The sequence below is a fragment of the Akebia trifoliata genome, chromosome 11 (assembly GCF_017979445.1).
Source record: "Akebia trifoliata isolate Shusen 1 chromosome 11, ASM1797944v1, whole genome shotgun sequence".
In the NCBI taxonomy this organism is placed as follows: Eukaryota; Viridiplantae; Streptophyta; class Magnoliopsida; order Ranunculales; family Lardizabalaceae; genus Akebia; species Akebia trifoliata.
Window position 1 is genome coordinate 41,917,812 of NC_141385.1, and position 20,119 is coordinate 41,937,930.

Genomic DNA, 20,119 nt, shown 5'->3' on the forward strand with positions numbered 1-20,119 from the left:
TCAAGAACTAGTTAGAGAGAAATTCTTTCGTCAGGGACCATTAAGTAATTTTCCCTTGAGAATTTTACATAGACATTTGAAACCATAGGAAACTGTGAGAGAGCGTAAAAAGGAGTGGGGGAGAGAACAAGGGAAAGGAAAAGCAAAGATATATCATGACAAAATAAGGTGTTAGTGCTAAAGGAATTGTCACATGGTAAGCATCTCATTACATAATTTTCACAATTGTCGCTTTTTTTTCATTGGTCCAACATAGAGGTGGCGAATTTAACTTTGCCATATGTGTCCAAGTTCCAGGTCAATTCGACAATGTTGGATTAGACGACTTTATCTCCAACCTGGGTTCAATGTATTGTAGTTGATTCCTAGCAAAATCATTTTTTATTTAAATAAGGATTTTTTTTTTTTTTTTGGTTAATGAGATGTTGATTTGTTTCATGTGTGATATTTAACTACACAGTCTATCTTCGTTGATCATGAGATGATTAGGGTTGGAGGCTCAAATATCAGTAAGTATTTGGAAAAAGAGTCACGTTGGAGAGACCTCAAATATGAGTGCATTTTTTAAGATCGGTAAGCTTGTTTTTAATGAAAAATGAAATCAATAATTTGACGTTAGTAGGAATCGAACCCAGGTCTAATGACATTATCCCCTATAGACTTTACCAACTAAACTAATTGACTTGCACTGCCCTAGAGAGGAGAGATTATGCAACATCATTGTTCCACTCGTGCATTTAGTGCTTAGTTGGCTGGCACCTGCTCATTTGATATCCACAACTCTACAGAGGAAAGATTATGGGCACAAGGCATGTCTTTCACACACACACACACACACACACACACACCACACACACACACACTAACATGATCAACAAGGGTCTGGATCCCAGCACTACAGGCAACGTGGACTACCCACGAAATACACATATTTTGAACCTGTTGGACCAAATCAAGGTCACACTTATAGAGCAAGTTAAAATGCTCCTGAAGACCAGGCATTTTCATCCTATTCTAGACATAAATCTTTTCAAATATGAGCAAGATATGGAGCTGATATTACAGTAACAAAGAAAAGTGTTCCATTAACTAACATTCAAAATATAAAACAACCCGCTACAACAAGGAGATGAGACCCAACAATCAGCTTGTAGCAACACACTTTTAGGTTCAAGGGAGAAAACAGTGAAGTGGGTGCATAGATATCCTGAAAATTGGTAAATTAGCAGGCTAGTTCTGGGGTAATATAAAACTGCCCTATTCTCAAGTCCTTGGAAAGATAATAAATATCTAATAGAGAACCAAAGACAACCAGAATTCTTGGTGTTGCATCAGTAGTCGTCACAACCAATGAAACCTCAAAAGGCCATTTCACTTGGGGGTTCCAGCTTTCTGTTTTGCCTTCTCAATCAGAGGTTTCAACTGCCTTTTTTCAGCCAAAATCTTGAGGAAGTTAAACAAAAAGGGTATGTAATTATGTTTTCTACGGATATTTTCCGTTTTCCACTTCTTGAATTTTTCTTCCTCCATTAGTATTTTCTCGGTGGCACTCTCAATCCCAAAATTTACTTCTGAAATCAATTTGTTTAACGCTTCAATGCTGCCATTATCCACCTGTCTCTCTGATTGTGCTGCACTCAACTGCTGCAACATACGTTCCCTCCTCTTTTGAAGTTCCTTAAGTTCGGCGGTGTACATTTCCTTCCTATTCTTTATAATTGCCATGAGATTGAATCTTATTTCACTTTGAGAATACCTATCGATGCGCTCTTGGATCACCGGTTCCACCATCCGTAACCAATCAATGTCACCTTGTCCACCTGAACACTGCCCAAGGCTTATGGGGCCCTCCTTCAATCCATCAAGCTCATACAGTACCCCATCAACAGGTAAATAGCTTATAAAATGGTACACATCATCATCCTTGGTTGCCATCTTCTGCTCCTCGGGCACAAATGGCTCAGGTCTTGCAAAGCTGTTGTGGGCTGTACGGATGGCTTCGCTATTGTTGATTGCCAAGCCTTTAAGTTCAGGAGGAAAGTTCTTGGTGAACTCTTTCAACATTGACAGTTCAGGCCCAATGTCTACATCTGGACAGTTCATAAGAATGGATAGGATTGCTTGCGTTGCACAAGCATTGTTAATGACCTGTGAAGATGTCACAACAGTTAAAACAGCAGCCACGTGTGGCTAGATGCTCCAATGGATAGTGATTTATATGACACCAACCTGGCTTGCAAAAAATAAGTTTGGGTTTGGGTCCTTAATTACAAGACGATCATCCTTCTCACCGGGTCGCCATTTGAAAAGGAATATCAATCCGTACACCGGCCTGTAAACATCGAAAATCAGTAAAAAGGAGTGAAAGATATGAGCTCTTTTGATACCATAATATGAACAAGGTTGGTATAAATGACTGACCGAAGATTGTTCAGGGAATCCAGATCCAAAGAATACAATTCCTCCACCTACTAGGCACATAATTAAGCTTTATTATCACAAATGGTATAAAAAACAGGTGTTTGGAAAGAAAAGAGAAAATGCAATTCTTGGTAGGCAGACAAGAGACCCATTGGCCTGGAGTTGCTTCAATTTTTATTTTTTTTTCAGTAAAAAATACTCACTGACCAAGCATTGGATGAGCTTTGGCATGATCCAACAATCAGGAGCTGTTTCAGAACCCTTCCTAGACCCACGATTTCCATATATAAATAGGAGACCATCATTATCAAAGCTAATTGGCTTCAATATGCTATTTTTTATTTTTTTTTATTTTTGGCTAAGCAAGCAAGGGTTAGTGTTTAGTGTAAAGGTGCGTTCAACGAGTTTTGAACCTAGGTCGTGGGATCAACTCTCCACACCTCTTCATATATCATATATAAGTAAAATATATTGTGAAATTTTTATGACAAGAAACTTTAGAAATACTAATTTTTTTACTAAATTCATATTATGTTATGTTACCAAGTGTCCGATGCCTAGCTGAAAGTTAGAGAATGGAATCAACTTATTGATGGGATAACTGTATGTAAAATCACTGTCTTAGATAATTAACTTAAGAGTCTTATCCATGCTTTCTTTTCCCCAAATTGTTTGAATAAGGCTTCGATGATAATGATAATTCAAGTATTCTTATTGATCAAAAAACATAATCCATGTATACTTTCCTTTTTTCCCAGATAGGGAAGTACATTTGTACTAGAAAAAGAGAAAGGGAAACCCCCTGAATACTGAAGAACTAGGAAAAGAGAAGAAAGATATGAGTGAGAGAGGATTAATTTTTTACTCGAATATCCAATTGAAAAAGTAGTCAAATGTGCAGGAGAGCTTGTTTCAAGATGTAGAATAGCTAATTTCATTACTTCCGTTGAGATTTTGACCTTTCAGGCATCAAAACTATGTTGGAAATTTGGGTGGAAAAAAGAATGTCTAAAATTATATGGGTCTTTTATATTTAGACAAACTTATATTTAGGCTATTTAGATGGATGGCTGAGATTTATTACTTGAAGTCTAAAACTAATATTCATTTGGTTGCAATCAAAGAAACAAAACGGTGAAATTCCCACATTGATATGCTAGGGCAACATTACATGGTATCTGGTATTGAACAAATAATTGGATAAAAGCATTTGCAAGGATTAATGCACCATCCTGTTTGCAGTAAGCAACACACAAAAAAAAACATGCATTCCTGAGATCATAACGTCCTATACGCATAATAAGTAAATCAGGTTACATAAAGTCGCAAGGAGATCACCTGCAAACCTTTTACTTGCATCTGCTGTATAAGTTCAGTAAACACACCTAAAACACAAGCCGAGAAAACAAGGAACGTCAAAAAGCTAAATGTGGAACAGTTGTTTGTTTATAAAAGTAGTGGAAGCCAATGGGAACTCAGCACGTTTGACTATTACTGTGTTATTCAATATTGCCAAATAAATTGTGATATATTAGTTTCTACCTCTATGCCACCGAATACAAGGAAAAGAATCTACGACCTGATCTCACCACACAATCATAATACCCTAAATGTTGACAGTGAGTAATTTCAGTTGAAATGAAATCCATTCATTGCAAATTCAAAACCCAGCTTCGTCTTGGTTTCATAAAGATTTTGGGGGTGACCACAACTTGTAATTGGAGGTTTGTCTCAGTATGTCACAATGCCTCAGTTGAGACATCTCACATTTTTCAAGGGAGCAAGAAATACCTCGAGTTTGAGACTTCAAACCATGTACAGAACACTCAATCTTAAGATTAGCATTGAATTAGAGTTAAGTATCACTCAGTCAACGAGGAACTATTCCTTGTATAAAGAAGAATCTCTCTTTCATTGAACATAACTAATCTCTCAAAATGAACATTATAATTTAGTTAGTCTTCTCAAAGATTTTATAAATGAGTACATTCAAAGGAATCTAAAAATAGCCCCTATAGGACAGAAAAATAAGGTCAACTGAACACCAGTTAGGGGCCTTGGACTTTGAGGTGGTACAAAATGATATGAAGAGAAGCATACGAGATATTTCTTGGATAATATAGGGATATTAGAGAAATGTAAAATTGATTGTCAGTTGGGATCATCAGGAAGAAGACCTTATAAGACAAAATATAAAATAAGCAAAATAGATATCAGAAAACTTACCAGGATCAGATTCAATAGTGCACCAAGACATGATGAGAATTTATAGAAGCTGCTGCACACAGGGAAAAAAGGGGAGTGTTATTCAAACATATAAAAAATAAAACTATCTTGAAACAGATGGGTGCGAAATTATGCAGAACAACAATTAGAAAATAAAATGCCAGTACCAAAAGAACAAGGCAACAATGAAAATGATGCAGGACAGTGAGGGAAGAAGATGAAAATAAGGGAATTAGGGAAATATGGTGGGGGATCTGAAATTGGGTTAAGGATTTGGGAGGCAATAGGAAAAGGGTTTCTAAAATCCCAATCGACTATTGAAATGCAAAACGCAAAGTTTTATAAATTACGCTATTTTCAATAAGGTAAAGGAAAGGATTAAAGGTTAAGGTATGTACGGTAAGGATTAAAGGTTAAGATAATGGAAAAATGATTAAGAATTGAGGAAAGGTTAAAGGTTGCGGGAAAGGTTTTAAAGAATCAAAATTCAAGAAAGGGTCTCAAGAATCAAGAATCCAAGAAAATCAAGAACAAGAAACTAACAGAAAATCAAAAAACAAAAGATTAAAAAATAAACAGAGAAATCAATAGAGAAAAAATAATGTTATCTTGGACTCACTCCAAATGGCCTCACACTACACCCATTGTTGGAAAAATTAAAGATCAAACTCTATTTTTATTCATCATTCTTTGTTAAAAAAAAACCTTAATACAATCTATATATAAAGACAATAAATCCAATAATCCTAATCAAACCAAAATTCCAAATACATAACCTAATTTCCTAACTTTCTCTTTCCTAATTTTCCAACCCTAACAAACTTAAATAAAAGACAAACTAAAATTACTAAACTGACCCTAAATATTATACTAAGACCATGGACCAATAAAACATCAAAATAAACCCAAACATAAAATTAAAGCCCTAAAATAAATAAACTAAATAAAAATAAAATCTACTATTCAATCTTTGATGTACCCATCAAAAAATCTAGCATGTCTCCAAAGAAACTATCTAGCACAAATATCAATGCAATTTGGAAGTTAGAAGAAAAAAAATAATTGAAAGCAACATTGCAAACTTCCCCTCGAACCTAAGTTATACCCTATGGGAACATTATTTATGCTTAAAAGTGAAGTGCTCGACAAGGATTTGACAGCCATTTTGAAGTCCCCGGGTATAACATAGACAAGAATTTATCTAGTCTAAAGGGCTTATTATTGTTAAAAGATTGTATATTGAAATACAGAATACCTAGAATCTAGAGGTGAGAAAGGATCTCACACCCCTACTCCTCCAAATATTAAGCAAAAGGGGGAAAAATAAAAAAAAAAATACCAAAAAAACTAAAAGCAATAAAGAATGACATGTTTTCAAGTTGTAAAAGGCAACAAAAAAAACATGGAATACGCCTCAAAATTATGAGTCTTAATGATAATCGAGAAGAAAAGTTGAGTTCTACATCCTATGCTTTGGAAACAATGGTAAAGATTTTCTGCACATATTGCCACACCAACAAATTTATTTTATTATTTTTATATCGGTTACACCAAAAAAAACAAATTGAAGATGGAAAAAAAATGAAGGCCAATACAGAATACTCACTACCCTTTTTGGCCTTTTAAAGTAAATATGCAAGTTTTGTCATATCTAGTACAACAAGTTCGGCTCAATGGGGTTTGTCTCAGATAAATTTGCTGCATATATCAAACTTCAAGTTTGTAAGCCCTATGCTTAGAAGTGTTGAAAAAGGTCCAAGCACAAAAATGGTTATTGGGCTTACGACTTCCTTTTCCTAGTCATAAAAGTCTTATGTACTTACAAGCAAGCGGTAAACTTCAAAAAACCATTACAATTTTCCAAAAAAAGTCTGTTTATTTTGACAAGTAACATCTTACATTCTACAAAAGAAGAGGAACTAAAGACAAGAGCTTTCAATATCATAAGATAACCTTCTAAGATACTTTCCAAGGACTCTAATACTCCCTCATACATATCCTTTAATGATATTACCATGTCCAATCAAGACTCCTTTTGCCTCAATACCCACTAAGATACTTTCCAAGGAATCCATAACAACGTCATCATTGTTATCACCAAATCTTTACCCAACTATATATTATATCATCGTCATCATCTCTAGAGACCCTATTAATCTCTTTATTTAAAATTTAAAATCCGTTAAATATACCAATTCATGAATATTGAAAATCTCTTTCTACTCATTCCTACTCACACAAACTAATTGGGCATGTAATATAGCTGTCCAGGCTACCGTATATGTAAAAAAAGTATTGGAAGCAATAATACCATCCTATACTAGACAGGAACATGTCTTTCAAGTTTCAACGGCCTCAATCATCAGTATAGTCATCAACGAGAGATCTGGGTACAACGATGTTATAGGTGAACATTGACTCAATGACACTTGTCGGTCTGTCTGAGAAGACAAGGAGAAGGTTGATTTAGTCAGGAAAAGTACGCATCAAAGATGATTCTATGAAGATATTTTATTTCGATCCTAATCCCTTGAGCTTCACTCTAGCGGAATAACAACAAGAGGGCTTTATGTTATAAGGTGAATGTGGCTTGTCATATTTTGAATGCATTTGAGGTTGATAAGTAATTTTTTAATAAAGTTGTTGGGATAATTGTAAGTTTTGGGAATCAATAAATATTTTATAATAAACTTGTAAGAAAGAGGATTTATGTAACCGAGGAACTGGGGGAGTTAATTGTGATTTCTAAGAATACTCACTCTTTAGATAGAGGAGAAGTCTAAGAAAGAAGGGGTTGGAACTTTAATGGCTGGAGATCTCATTCTCAGAATCAAAACTCCAATGAAAGAGAACTCCAATTGATAGAGAAACTTCAAAGTTTGAAGATCTTCACTTTCTTTTGAATTTGTTAATAAAATTCTCAATTTACGCAATTTTCTTCTAGTTTATCATTCTCTCAATTGTAATCCAATCTAATTCGATGAGATTGGAGAGAATTCAAGCGAAACGAACTCAAATGTCCCGCAATAAGCGGTCACTTAAGACTCTATGCATCAAACTAGATTTGATTAGAGCAAGAATCTCATCCAAGTACAACCAATCCCAACTACTAGAGACTATCCTAACCCACTAGACTCTATTTGAGTTCAAAACTACAAACTGACCTAGATTGCTTATTCACTCAAAGATTAAACCAAAAATTTCCTCAATCATCTATAATATAACAACAAAACCCTAATAAAAAAGAACTAATTTGAAGAATAGGTGAGTAATTAGTTCTATAATATAACAACAAAACCCTAATAATAAAAAACTAATTCAAAAAAGTGCCTTTTTTTATCACACCACTTGAAAAATTTGCTTTGCAGTCATGGCTACCTGTCTTCTCTCTTCTCTTCTCTGCCAAAAAAAATACAGATATTCTTCTTAATTTTGAAAAAAAAAAAAAAAAACCCTAATACCAGTACCAGCTATTAAGAGATCCAGCTATCTCTATGTATCTACGCAACCAATTGAACCAGAGAAAGAGAGAGGAAAAAAAAAACAAAAACCCTCGCATCAGATAAGAAATTACAAAAAACAATCGATCGATTGACAGAAAATAGATCGATCCAATAGAGAGAGAGGGAGAGAAAAAGGGGGATTCTTAGTCCTGAGACCTTACCTTGGGAAATATGGAATCGTGGCCGTCGTCCTTATCCTGACCTGATTATTACTGCCACGAAACACGAAAGGTACCTTCTTCTTCCAATGTTTCTCCCTCTCAATCTCTGAAAATTCTTTCTCGAACTCAACTCTCCCTCTCTCTCTCTCACTCTCTCTCTCTCGGTGATGTTACGAGAAAGGGTTTAAAACCCTTTTTTATAAAATTGAATTATGAGTTGCTTACACATAAGGCCCTGCATTTTATTGAATATTTGAGATACCTTCTTTCTTTTCAATTTAACTCCATAAACCCCCTTGATCTTGGTCTTTTCTTTTTTATTATAACTGCTATTGACACCCAATTTTCACTTATTATACCTCTTATTTTTCTATTTTTTTGATAGATATAAATATTTTATAAATATAAAAAAGAGAAGGAAATACAAAAGAAGACTTGAAACCCCCCCCCCCAAGACGAAAAGCAAAAAAAAAAGGAGAAATCCTAGTTTAACTTCGTCCAAAAAAATAGCAATCCTAAAATCTCCATTTACACATAATGCAAATTGTTTTACTTGCTTTGGAATATTATGTTGTTTATCTCTTTTCAAAGACCCTAAGTTATATTCGAAAGAAAGATAATCCAAAGGTGTCATTTTTTATCACACCCCAATTGAAGATTAAAACACACCCTTCAAACATAACAAAGATTTGACTCAAATTATAATCTCAACTTACAAAACATAATAGCACTCTTCGACACAATTTGGATAGTTGTTTGCAATTATAACTAGGCTTAAATAAAATTTCAAATTCAAGAAATATAAATAGAAAAATTGTATGGACCGAGGTTCACATTTGGGCCACGTGGACTACCACATTGGTCCAAATGACAACTCAGTCTCTTGTTGTTAATCTAGATTGGGCTTGAGAAAAAAAAATCATCTCCAAAAAAATATTTTTTGGCATTGAATCTTGAGTTTAAAAATAGACTATTATTGAATTCCTAGATCTAAAATTTAAATCCAAAGGTGAAAAAATCTATTTTTTTAATTCCATTTTTTAGAGGTCATAAAATAAAATGCTTAACATATATATGGCACCCAATGGTGTATTTGGGCATCACATTGACATGTGGTCCATAAAGATGGATAGTCCTTCTTTTAGTCCATATAACCCCAACTCAAGTATAAATCTAGCACACAAAAAAAAAAAATGAGAGAACATCTATCGGCACTCCAAATTTTACTTATTCTCAACCATTCACTTATTTTCTTTATTTTTATTTGGACTGTAGTAAGTAAATATTGGACTGCCAATAGCAGTTATTTTTTTCTTTTTTTTTAATTAGATAATGAAATTATCCAAATGCTTTATATTCAACCCCCTTCTAAAAGATTTTAACTTTTCTTCCCAAAATCAGTTATTTTCAGGTTTTTTTTCTTTTTTTCTTTCCAAAATCAATAATTTTCAAGTTCATTAATATCAAAGAAAATTTTTTTAAACACATTTTTAACTCATCTATCTTTTAAACTCAAAAATCAGATTATTACAATATCAGTATTTTTAGAGGCTAAGGTATGTGATGATGTATGTCAACATATACTTTATATTAGTATCTCGAACTAACAAAACCTAGGTCAAGAGGGCATGTCATCAATTAAAACATAGGAGGTATATCTCTTACAGCCTTACTCACGAAAACGTGGGTGCATGGGGCTAATAATATATCAATCATAAGTTTTAAACTCTGTATTCCATCTCATCTCATCCTTTGCTAATATCTTATTGAATCGGCTTAGACATTTTTTCTTATAAAAATAATTCATTAATTAATATATTAATATTAAAATATATATAAATATTTTCATAAAATATGATGGAGTACTGGAAAATGATTGTATTGCTTGCATACTTGAATTAATGTCTCTCGACAGGTTGATTTCACATATACCCATAACCGAAACATAAAAAAATCTCGATTATAATCAATTTCAATTATGGGTACGATATCCTTGGAATTAGAACCAGATCTACAAATATTCGTCATTTTAACTGAAGGAAAAAAAAAAAGAGAAAGAGAGAGATGAGTATCAGATAAAATAGACAATTATTAAAAATGTAACAATCTAATTTGCAATTTCTCAATTGAAAGTTAAGACCTACAATGAATTCTTCAAGAAAATCAAACTTTTGAGAATAAAATAAGAGAAAATTATGGAATAGAAGATTTATTTGTTGTTGAAATTTTTTTTAAAAAATGTGAAAAATGAATGGAAGATCATACAGAGAAAAGGTATAAATTAAAAACTTTACATTCTTTTTATATTTTAATTTTAGATCAAGTACACTTATTTCAAGACATCTCTTTATTAGTATTTAATTAGATTACTAATTTTCTTATAAATTTATTAGTCAGGTACCTATGAAGGAGATTCTTATCAAGCCAGATAGCTACTTAGATCAGACCTGAAAATGATTGGGTCCATAATGGTAGACCCAATACCGACTAATCGATTTTGGGTTATTTGGTATTTTAGATACTCATTGACACCCTTACTTCAATTATGCACATAGCAATCCGAACTAAGCGAATCTATGAACCTGGGCATGCCATCAGTTTTGAAAATATAGATGGTTATCTCAAATATTTACAAAAATCTAGAGGGGTAGTTTAAATTAGAAAGCTACTATTGGCACTTCAATCTCTACTTATAACACCCCAAATATATAAAAAGGAAAATTTTCCAAAACATGGGCAACTTATATCCAAATTTTGATTTTGGTACACTGTTCATTTTAATCATCGAAACATGCATTTGGAGTGAATTCATCACTTTTATAATAAATGAATTCATTGGTATATCTACGGATTTGTATATATTAAAAATGACAAACTCCCGAGATGAAAAATACATGTTTTGAGAATTACAATGAACAGTGTGCCAAACTCAGAATTTTATCATATTTGGCTCACGAAATGGAGATTCACCCATTAAAAAAAAGAAGTGAACGGTTGATTGAGAATAAGTAAAAGTTGGGGTTCCAATAGTAATTCTCTCTTTGTTGGATTTAATTGTAACTACTAGTGAAATTGTTTAAAAGAGTGTTATAATGTGTTGTAATGTTAATTGATAACTTTAGCCAAATTAATTCAATGTTTGAATAGCGTGGGTGTGATAAATGATTTAAGAAACTGGGATGTAATAAGTAAATGTTGAGGTGCCAATAGCAGTTCTCTTAAATTACCCTTCCTGCTAACCATAGTCCTTCGCTTTCCTTATTCTGCTTCTGCAAAGTAAAAAAAGCCCATCTCTCTCTCCAGTACCGATCACCACAACTTCAGGTATCTCTCTCTTCTCGTTACATTTTCACAGATTTGTGAACCTCTCTCTCTCTCTCTCTGCCCCAGATCTTGATCTGAACGAATATGGTCTCTAAAGTTCCCTTTGTGACATTCTTTGATTGGGTTTATTGCGAAAATTTTCACTTATCCACGGATTTGTTTTCGATCGGAGCGGTTCTACTACGACCCTTTTTGAGAATAATCATCAAATTTAAATTTTTTATATTTAATGTTTGTCGAGTATTAGGGCTTGAAATTGCGATTATTGCGTATGTCAATTAGGGTTTAAATATTGCATATATGTATATATATTTGGGAAAATTAGGGTTTTTGAATCAAGTTACTGATTTGAAGTGTGAATCTGTTTGTTAAGTAGTTTTTAGTTAAGAGTTGTTAAAGTAGTTCTTAGATACATTTAGGTTGGTTTTGCAATTACCCTAGTAGTTCATATTGGTAACATATGCTGAAAAACTAGTAATTAGCTTATTGAACTTCTTCAAATGTGTTATTTCAATTATTTTGGTGATTAGCAGCCTTAATTTACATTGTTAACCATGCAAAAAGTTGGACCTAAATTAATGATTTAAGTTAACGGTCTAGTTTTTTTAAATTTCAAGTCAAATTTTCACGAATTTAGAAATGTTAGAATGAATTGAGCTTTTTCGAAGATGATCTCAAGAGTATTATGCATAGTCACCAAGTAGGGGTTCAGGTATAAGTATGCAAGGGAAAAGTCAAAAAAAAAAAAAAAAAAAAAAGCACGAAGAAAATCAAAATAGTGTTAGGATAATTTTTTATTTTTTTTACTAAGTGGTGTTATCATTTATATCATCAAATCCTACTTTAAACTAGAAGAATAAATGGTCTGCAAAGAACCCTTTAAAATGTGACAATGAAATCACGTTTTTTTTTTTTAAATTGTGTCCTTGTCAAAAAGTCATGATTAAACTGCAACTTTTGTTTAAATCACGACTTTTTGAAAAAGTCATGATTTAATCATTTGATCACCAATCTTTAAAATTGTGATTTAATCACAACTTTTTGAAATGGTCGGTGACTTTGGTGACTATGGTACTATGGAGAACATTTTGAATGGCTCGTGGGTTTTTAATGGTCAATTCCATTATATTGGAACGTAAGCGTTAAGTACTTTGTGTTTTGTGCTTGTATTGCTATAACCTGCCAAAGTTTTTTGATTTCTTGTGTCTTTATTTTATTTATGTGTCTATATCTATTTATTTTTTTTGTGTTTAAAATTTTGTTTCTCTCGTACTTCTTTCTTGATTCTGTAGCTTCAAATTCATGGCTACGCCGGGGAGCTCCATGTTATACTCATCTCTTCTATTTGTGGTCGTTCTCTCACTTCAAGAAATGTATAGAGGGAAGCTGGCATCATCGGAGCTATTTACCATACTTGGAGGGTTCATTAGCTCGTTTATATTTGTTGTTTTGCTAACGGTAAGTTCTAGTGTAGTGGTTATTTTATTTTCTTATATATGATTATTGATTAGTTATTCTTTTCCATCCACAGTTCTTTTTTTCTTTCTTTCTTCTTTTCTTTTTATTTATTTTTTCCTTTTTATCTTTGAATATCTGCAATAAATTATTTGCAACATGAAAAAGGACTCCCAATATACTAACCTGTTAACATTAAGGTTTAACATAATGATTGTTTACAATTTGGTCAATAATCTGCCATTTTTATTCTTTCAAACTCGAGAACCAGCACCACCAGACCCACTCCTTTCGAGTAGCATTGCACAGGAACAAATGTTTTTGATCACTATCTTCAAATTTAGTTTTCTCTTTCTATAATCTCTAAAGTTCTACATTAGATTTAGATCTTTGATGTCTTTTAGGTTAGGCAAAAACTGTTTTAATTATAAGAAAATGCTCCAAATGGTGGTATGCTCAGGGATCTTTCCCCGGAGAAGTTAGTTATGATTTTACATGATTTCATTCAGAAAGACCAAGCTATTTCTAAATAACTCTGCATTCTTCATATTATTCCATCCAATACATTCCTCTTTAACACTAAATTTCCACTATTTTGTCGTTTCTTCTCAAGGGGGACATTTTTTGTTGTACGATTGATGGTTTCTTTACATGGAGGAACAAATAAAAACATCCTTAATTATTTTGGCAAGTAAGGGTTGATCCATAAGGAAAATGAGGGCTATCAAATTTAAACAAAAAATTAACAAGAACTTAAAACTGAGATATGGAGTTGGAATCTAAGAACTAAAAATAGAAATTGCTGAAATTAAATAAAGGAAAACAAAAGTACTTGAACTATAGGGGTCAATTCTGCCTCAAATGAGTAATCTAAATTAAATTGTAATTAATTCAAGTCCTCTCTTATCTTGAAATTGCTGAAGAAAATTTCAGCAATCTGGATTTTTGACCTTTGGCTAGAAATCACTATAAAATCCCTGTCTAATCAATTTTGATTGGAGAGATTTTTTTTACTAACAATAATTAGACTTCATGATATTTTAGAAAAAGAACCAACCTATTTGGAGTTTTGATTTGGGAGTTATGATCTTAGGAAGTTGTAGTTCCCAACTTGCTATCAGGACTGACACCCGTTGGTTCTTCAGGTCACAACCCACAGCTATCAAACTAACTCATTGGATTGCTGGGATTTTTGATGGGGATACAATAGACTTCAAGGTGGTTCTCTGTAAATAGGAATTACTCAAAAAGCCTTCCGCGGTAGGGAGAGCCACCCTTCCAAAGTCAGCTCAGTTTTTGCTCTATCCACTGTTTTTTGTAACATAACCCCATTGGTGTAGAATATGTGCTTATTTGTAGAAACCTATGAGGTAATTCATGAATGAGGTTCCAGATGGAAAATTTGATTTGGCTCAAGTAAATAAGGAGAGAAGTCTCATAAAAGAGTCGTCCTTTTAGTCTAGCATTATTGCCAATTAAACTACATGAACGTAAGATTTCCCCAATTGTGGGATTTGAATCTAGGCATTGACAAAGGTGATTATCTCTAGAAAGAGAATCCCAATATCAAGATGTTCGTTTACCTTCAGTTATGAAGAAAATTTTGTTTAGATCTAGGGTACCCCTCATCCAATCTTCTTCCTGGTCCTTATCAAGTGGCATGCCCCAAATAAAGTTTTATTGGTTGATTTGGATGGAGTTAGGGTGCACAATGGCTTTTACATTATCAAAGAAAGAAAAGAAGATGATTAGAAGAAGAAGAAGAGCTTAGGAAAAATGCCTAACTTACACTACTTTCCTACTTTGGTTATTCTTTGAAATTTGAGCTTCTTCTTGAGTTTCAGTCTTCAAAGAAAGAAATTTTTTGGAGAAGATGAGAGTGCGGTGAGGTGGCAGAATTTCACGCCTAAAGATTTGATGTAGAACTATTAAACAACTTATTAGAAACATAAGACAACCAATCAGAAATATCACAAAATCCCCTTCGAGGATGTCCTCAAGCAGTGATGAACATATACTAGTATGAATGTGCGACTTGTTCAAATCATGAGCTAAGGTGGGCTCTGAACCTTTAGAGAGATGCTCGAAGGCGCTACCATATCCTACCTAACAAGTAACAGAGAATTGTTACAAAGGATCTTAAGATCCTTGGAGGATTTCATTCACTTTTTATAGAAGATTTAGTTACAACATAAAATTTAAAATAGTTTAGAATATAACAACATAGATTTTCTGTTGAGATTGTGATTATCACAACTTTCTTTCCTCAACTCAAGCCTTCGAGTCAGCAGCCCAGTCAATAACATAAATCTTTTGTTGAGATCCTATCTTCTGTTGGGAGTGATTGTGTACTACATGCTCTACCATATATTTGTGTCTTTCTATCACTACCCCTCGGGAGACCCAGAGTCAATAGCTGGGAAAGCTGTGATGGAGACGGTATTTGTTGTGAGATTTCCCTCCAAGCCGTGCATACGACTTTCCTTGAATATGGCGTGTTCATCCAATGATCCGCTGGCCCACACTCAAGCAGAAAAAAACCCTGTCCCACTACCTTGTCCCTGTGCTCCCCTATTTATCAATTCATTCCTTTCTACGTCCACCAAACCAACCCAAATGATATATCCGATCTTGGTTGGTCTTTCACCCTTAGACAAGTCATCCCCTTATTTTGCCCCATTCGTGTTTCTGTCCTTCAAGGGATGTTAGAGCTCTCTTCAATTTGCTCATGGCTAGACACCACATTGGACCGGTCCCATGTACCACATCGGACTGGGTCCAATAGACCATGTCTGACCTAAATTAATATTAAATTTTGTCTTGCACCTTTCGCCCTGAATTGGCCATTGATTATGTCTTTAATTCTTTTGATATTGTTCTTGGGATTTGGGAAATTTGGGGTGTCTATAGTCAAACTAATGTGTCGTACTGTCCCTCCACTGTTAAATACTTTCGGACTGACACAAACTATAGGTTGATCAACATTCAAGGTCTGACACAAACTATAGGTTGATCAACATTCAAGGTCTGATATGTACCAATGACCATTGAGGACCTCAACCTCTTTGTTTTTTTTGTTTTTTGTTTTTATCAGAAGTAAGGACCTTAGCTCTCTTGCTGTGCAATTGATTGTGGATTTGTTAGTAAAGTTGCAAATCAAAACTAGTATTTTTTTTTTTTTTTTCGAAGTGGTTTGAAAGAGCTTTTATTAGATGTCAAAAGGTGTTGGCTTAGACCTGTAGTTCCTTTGCTTGATGTATCGCAACTTTGATGTCGTGGATTAAGATCCAACTTACCCATAATAAAAATAAGAAGTGAAAAGATGCTGAAGAGTTAAGTCAGGATTTTGATGTGTGTCATGTGGTGGGATTTCCCATGATGCTGCATCAATAAATTTGTGGGTAGATGTATGTTTTATGAGTCATATTTTCTGATACTCCCTGGCGTGGCATGGGCTAGAACCATAGATTTCCTCCCTCAGGATACACAACTGTACATCCCCATAAATATGTGTGGCGTGTATCCCGAGGAAAAGAATCTATGATTCTAACACATGCCATGTCAGGGGGTGTGTCAGAGGGGGGCGTCAGAAAATCATTATTCATGTTTTATTCTAAGTGGCTGGTAAGGATTCTTAGTATGCTGTCAATGTCTTTTTTCTTTCTGCGAACCGAGGTATCTTACGACACCTGACTAATCCTAGGGGCATGTGCAGTCCCCTCCCTCACCACACTAGAGTGGAGCTAGGATTTTCTTGTAGGGGGCCAAACTATAGTTGATTGACATTATTAGTAATTATTTTTTCTGCACTTTTTTTAGTAAAAATAATAATAATAATAATAATAAAGAGAGAAAATATGTAAATTATTTTATACAAATAAGGTACTATTAAGAAAGGGAATTAAAGACTACCATCAACAACATATTTATAACATATTTTTTTTTCAAAAAAATCATTTCTTACTTCGTTACTTCGACTACAATTTTTTTTTGAATAAAAAATCACATCTACCCAAAACTCTGTTCTTTCTATTTCTCCAAAATCGTATCTTGAGATTTTGAATGTTGAAGGACATAGAATCTTAAGGTTGAAGACATGTTCAACATAAAAATCTGTCATCTTCAACATGTTAAACTCTCTATTATTCATCTATCTAACTACTTCTTCAACCCATTGTTCTTGAGCTTTGAAGGTTGAAGAAGATAGAATTGTAATTTGGAAGGTTGAAAATGAGGTAAAAAGTATGTTGAACATGACTGATTTTGGGTAAAAATAGAAAATGAAGATGAGGACATTTGGGTCATTTACATTAGTCTTAAAGGAAAAGACCTACGTCAAAGGAGAGTACATCATCAGTTTGGAAACCCAGATCGTGTCTCTAATATTGACCCAAAGCTGTGAGGGGCATGTGATCAGTTTGAAAACCCAGGGTCTCTCTCTGATATTGACCAAAATTGGGACGAGCATGTCATCACTTTATTAAGAGGCGTAAAAACATGGGATCATGGGGGGGCATCTCTTAAACATTGGAGCAGAATGTGAGACTTAGAGGGGGCATATCTTTGAAAACACTAGGGGGAATCTCTAATATTAATCAAAATATAGGAAAGGAAGAATGAACAGAATAAAAATGAGGAGGGGGCAGTTGCCCCCTCTCGCCCCCCCCCCCCCCCCCCCGGGCTCTACTTTTGCCCACACATACCAGGTAATTTCTTGGATAAATCCCTAAGGGTGGCCCCTAAGGGGGTCTTCAAACTCATATCCTCCGCTTCCTGAGGCGTTGTCTACACTGTCAATGTTACCGAACCAGTGGTGTTTGATGTTCAATACGCATTTGCACACACAATAAAGAACAGTGTTTTATGATGTGTGAGCTCAGCACATGCATTAGTCTTATGGACTTTTTAATTTTTATTTTTTTTAAATTGGAGTTGGAGTTCACGTGGTGACATTTCTTGCAGTTCATTGGCAATTTCCAGGAAGCATGTGGTATTAGAACAGGGTGGGGTGCTGGTGAGTTTGATTACTTTTTATATATTTAATGGCAGGATTTCCATTGGAACTACATGTCCGTGTTTATAATATGTCATATTTGAAACTCATTATCAATTAAAAAGAATGTAAAACTAGTTCCTTATACTTTTTTTATTTTTATTTTTCTTTCTGCAGTTTTATTGGCAGAATCTATTGCTCTTATTGCTGCTAGCACGGTGCATCGAGTTTGTATCTCAACATGGTAATGCTTTGTTTTTTTTCTAACTTGTCTACTTTACTACATTAACTGACTTGCTAGACATCATGCTCTGAAGTAACATTAGAATCATTAGCATGATTAGTTTGCATAAACTGTACGATTGTGGCTGTTCTCGTCAACAAACATTTGGTACATATTATGAATGAAAGATAATTTCCTAACATCATATAATAAGGGGTTCAAAATGGAAGAGCCAAGTCCTCGTTCTCCAGTAGGGTCCAATAGGTTTCTGTGTTCCACTCCCATCTTTGTACTTCCTAGTTAAGTATTATTTTTCCAAAATAATAATAATAATAATAATATAACTAAATATTCAATAATATTTGTTTTCGATACTTTGAAAAAAAAAAAATTGAGGCAGGAAATGTAGCAGAGTCGCAAGGTTATCTTGAGATTCGTTCATGAAAAAGCAAATGTGGTCATTTTTACTGATAACAAGTAGAATATCAATACTTATACTAGTAATCATGATGAAATGGAAGAGGTGTTTTTGATACATTATGCAAAACAATCGGATTTGCGTCGAGTTCTAATCAAAGGATCCACTTGTGCTCAGAGACGTAAAATAGTATTTTGGAGCTGTTTCAAGCATAATTTCTATTAAAAAATAACATATTTTTGAATATTGGAAAATTACAAAAGGTAACATTTTTCTCAACTAAGGACTACTATTATAGTTCACATCCCAAGTCCTAACAGCTCTTTTCCCAGTGAAAAAGTTCTTCAGTTTGTTTGGCTGTCGTGCCATCTGAACCCACATTTGTGACTTATGGCTCAGGAGCTCGCTCATTTTATATCAAATAGAAATTTAATGCTCGGTTTATCTTTATTCTCTATGCAGTTTTTTGTTCTCAGTAGTGATGCTGTATGAGATCAACAAGCTTTCGGGGATGACGCTTGCAAAGAATGAGCCCAAAATGAAAAGATATTGAATGACATGCTGATTAAAATGTCAAGGTTGTTACTTTGTTTCTTAGGGGAAAATCATATATGTTACAATGTTGGAAGATTAAGCATTTTTGTTGTTTAAAGTCAGCATCAAGAGACGTTAAACATCGAGAAAAGGAACTCTAAAATAGGATTGTTGAAAATGAGTTGGATTGTTTATTTCTTGGAAGGAAACTTGGTTTGTTATGAAATTTCTTATGGAAGCTGTTAAAGGGGACCTCTAAAATTGGATTGTTGAAAATGAGTTGGATTGTTTACTTGGAAGGAAACTTGGTTTGTTATGGAATTTCTTATAAAAGGACCTCAAACCCATATATTTTTCAATATATGGGTTAGAAGTTTCCAAATGGGCTGGCTGGTTTTTTATGAGGATGATCTCTATTGGTGAGGAGACCATCCTTGCAAAAAAACAGTCAATTCTGAATTTTCTAATCCCATCAAAAGTGGTTTACAAATAATTGATGATCCATAACTCTTAAAAAAAAAAGGGTTGATTTTTGGTGAGGATGATCTTTATCTCACAAAATCTTAAAAAATCTTCCAATTTTGAAACTAACTTATAGATTGAAAATGCTTGGTTTCTCGTAAGGTCCTCGAATGCTCCCCAAAAAATAATAATCTAAAAGAACTTAATTATCTTGGTTCGTCTCAGGTAAACATATTTGATTTCCTTAAAGTCACAATAAGTGCTTAAACCATCAATCAACTTCAATTCCATTCTGTTGGAATTAATCTCAACCCAAATCTAACAGGTTGAAAATCGGTCATACATGGCTTTAAATTACTAAATCATTTGGATTGTTTGCACTACATAAGCAGTTCATGC

General features: G+C 33.9%; 2 protein-coding genes across 4 annotated transcripts; one reads left to right on the forward strand and one right to left on the reverse strand.

The window, feature by feature from the left end:
• Nucleotides 1–1,037: 1,037 nt before the first annotated feature.
• UCH2 (Peptidase C12, ubiquitin carboxyl-terminal hydrolase 1) lies at nt 1,038–8,487 on the reverse strand. Of its 2 annotated transcripts, none has more exons than XM_086458343.1 (6): nt 8,312–8,487; nt 4,648–4,696; nt 3,760–3,806; nt 2,422–2,468; nt 2,230–2,332; nt 1,038–2,148 (listed from the first exon to the last, which is right to left on the reverse strand). In XM_086458343.1, the coding sequence occupies exons 2-6, from the start codon at nt 4,676–4,678 to the stop codon at nt 1,372–1,374; spliced, it is 1,005 nt and encodes a 334-aa protein (XP_086314469.1). In that variant the 5' UTR covers nt 4,679–4,696; nt 8,312–8,487; the 3' UTR covers nt 1,038–1,371. The 2 variants fall into 2 exon arrangements, with proteins under 2 accessions (XP_086314469.1, XP_086314470.1); XM_086458344.1 differs by having other exon boundaries at nt 4,648–4,699.
• A 2,994-nt stretch (nt 8,488–11,481) lies between these two features.
• Nucleotides 11,482–19,505, forward strand: LOC147391761 (keratinocyte-associated-like protein). 2 transcript variants are annotated; one of them, XM_086458439.1, is made up of 5 exons: nt 11,482–11,635; nt 12,928–13,093; nt 18,053–18,104; nt 18,261–18,327; nt 19,187–19,505. In XM_086458439.1, exons 2-5 carry the CDS (start codon nt 12,938–12,940, stop codon nt 19,275–19,277), a joined length of 366 nt encoding a protein of 121 aa, XP_086314565.1. In that variant the 5' UTR covers nt 11,482–11,635; nt 12,928–12,937; the 3' UTR covers nt 19,278–19,505. The 2 variants fall into 2 exon arrangements, with proteins under 2 accessions (XP_086314565.1, XP_086314566.1); XM_086458440.1 differs by having other exon boundaries at nt 11,488–11,636; nt 12,891–13,093.
• Nucleotides 19,506–20,119: the final 614 nt, after the last annotated feature.

Bases quoted from the DNA above. Each gene is read 5' to 3' on its own strand.
- LOC147391761 (XM_086458439.1), top strand. From the start codon at position 12,938: ATGGCTACGCCGGGGAGCTCCATGTTATACTCATCTCTTCTATTTGTG. The intron at 13,094-18,052 runs GTAAGTTCTAGT...CATTTCTTGCAG, and splicing joins TATTTGTTGTTTTGCTAACG to TTCATTGGCAATTTCCAGGA. The intron at 18,105-18,260 runs GTGAGTTTGATT...TTCTTTCTGCAG, and splicing joins TAGAACAGGGTGGGGTGCTG to TTTTATTGGCAGAATCTATT.
- UCH2 (XM_086458343.1), bottom strand. From the start codon at position 4,678: ATGTCTTGGTGCACTATTGAATCTGATCCTG. The intron at 3,807-4,647 runs GTAAGTTTTCTG...CTTGTGTTTTAG, and splicing joins CACTATTGAATCTGATCCTG to GTGTGTTTACTGAACTTATA. The intron at 2,469-3,759 runs GTGATCTCCTTG...TGTGCCTAGTAG, and splicing joins TGCAAGTAAAAGGTTTGCAG to GTGGAGGAATTGTATTCTTT.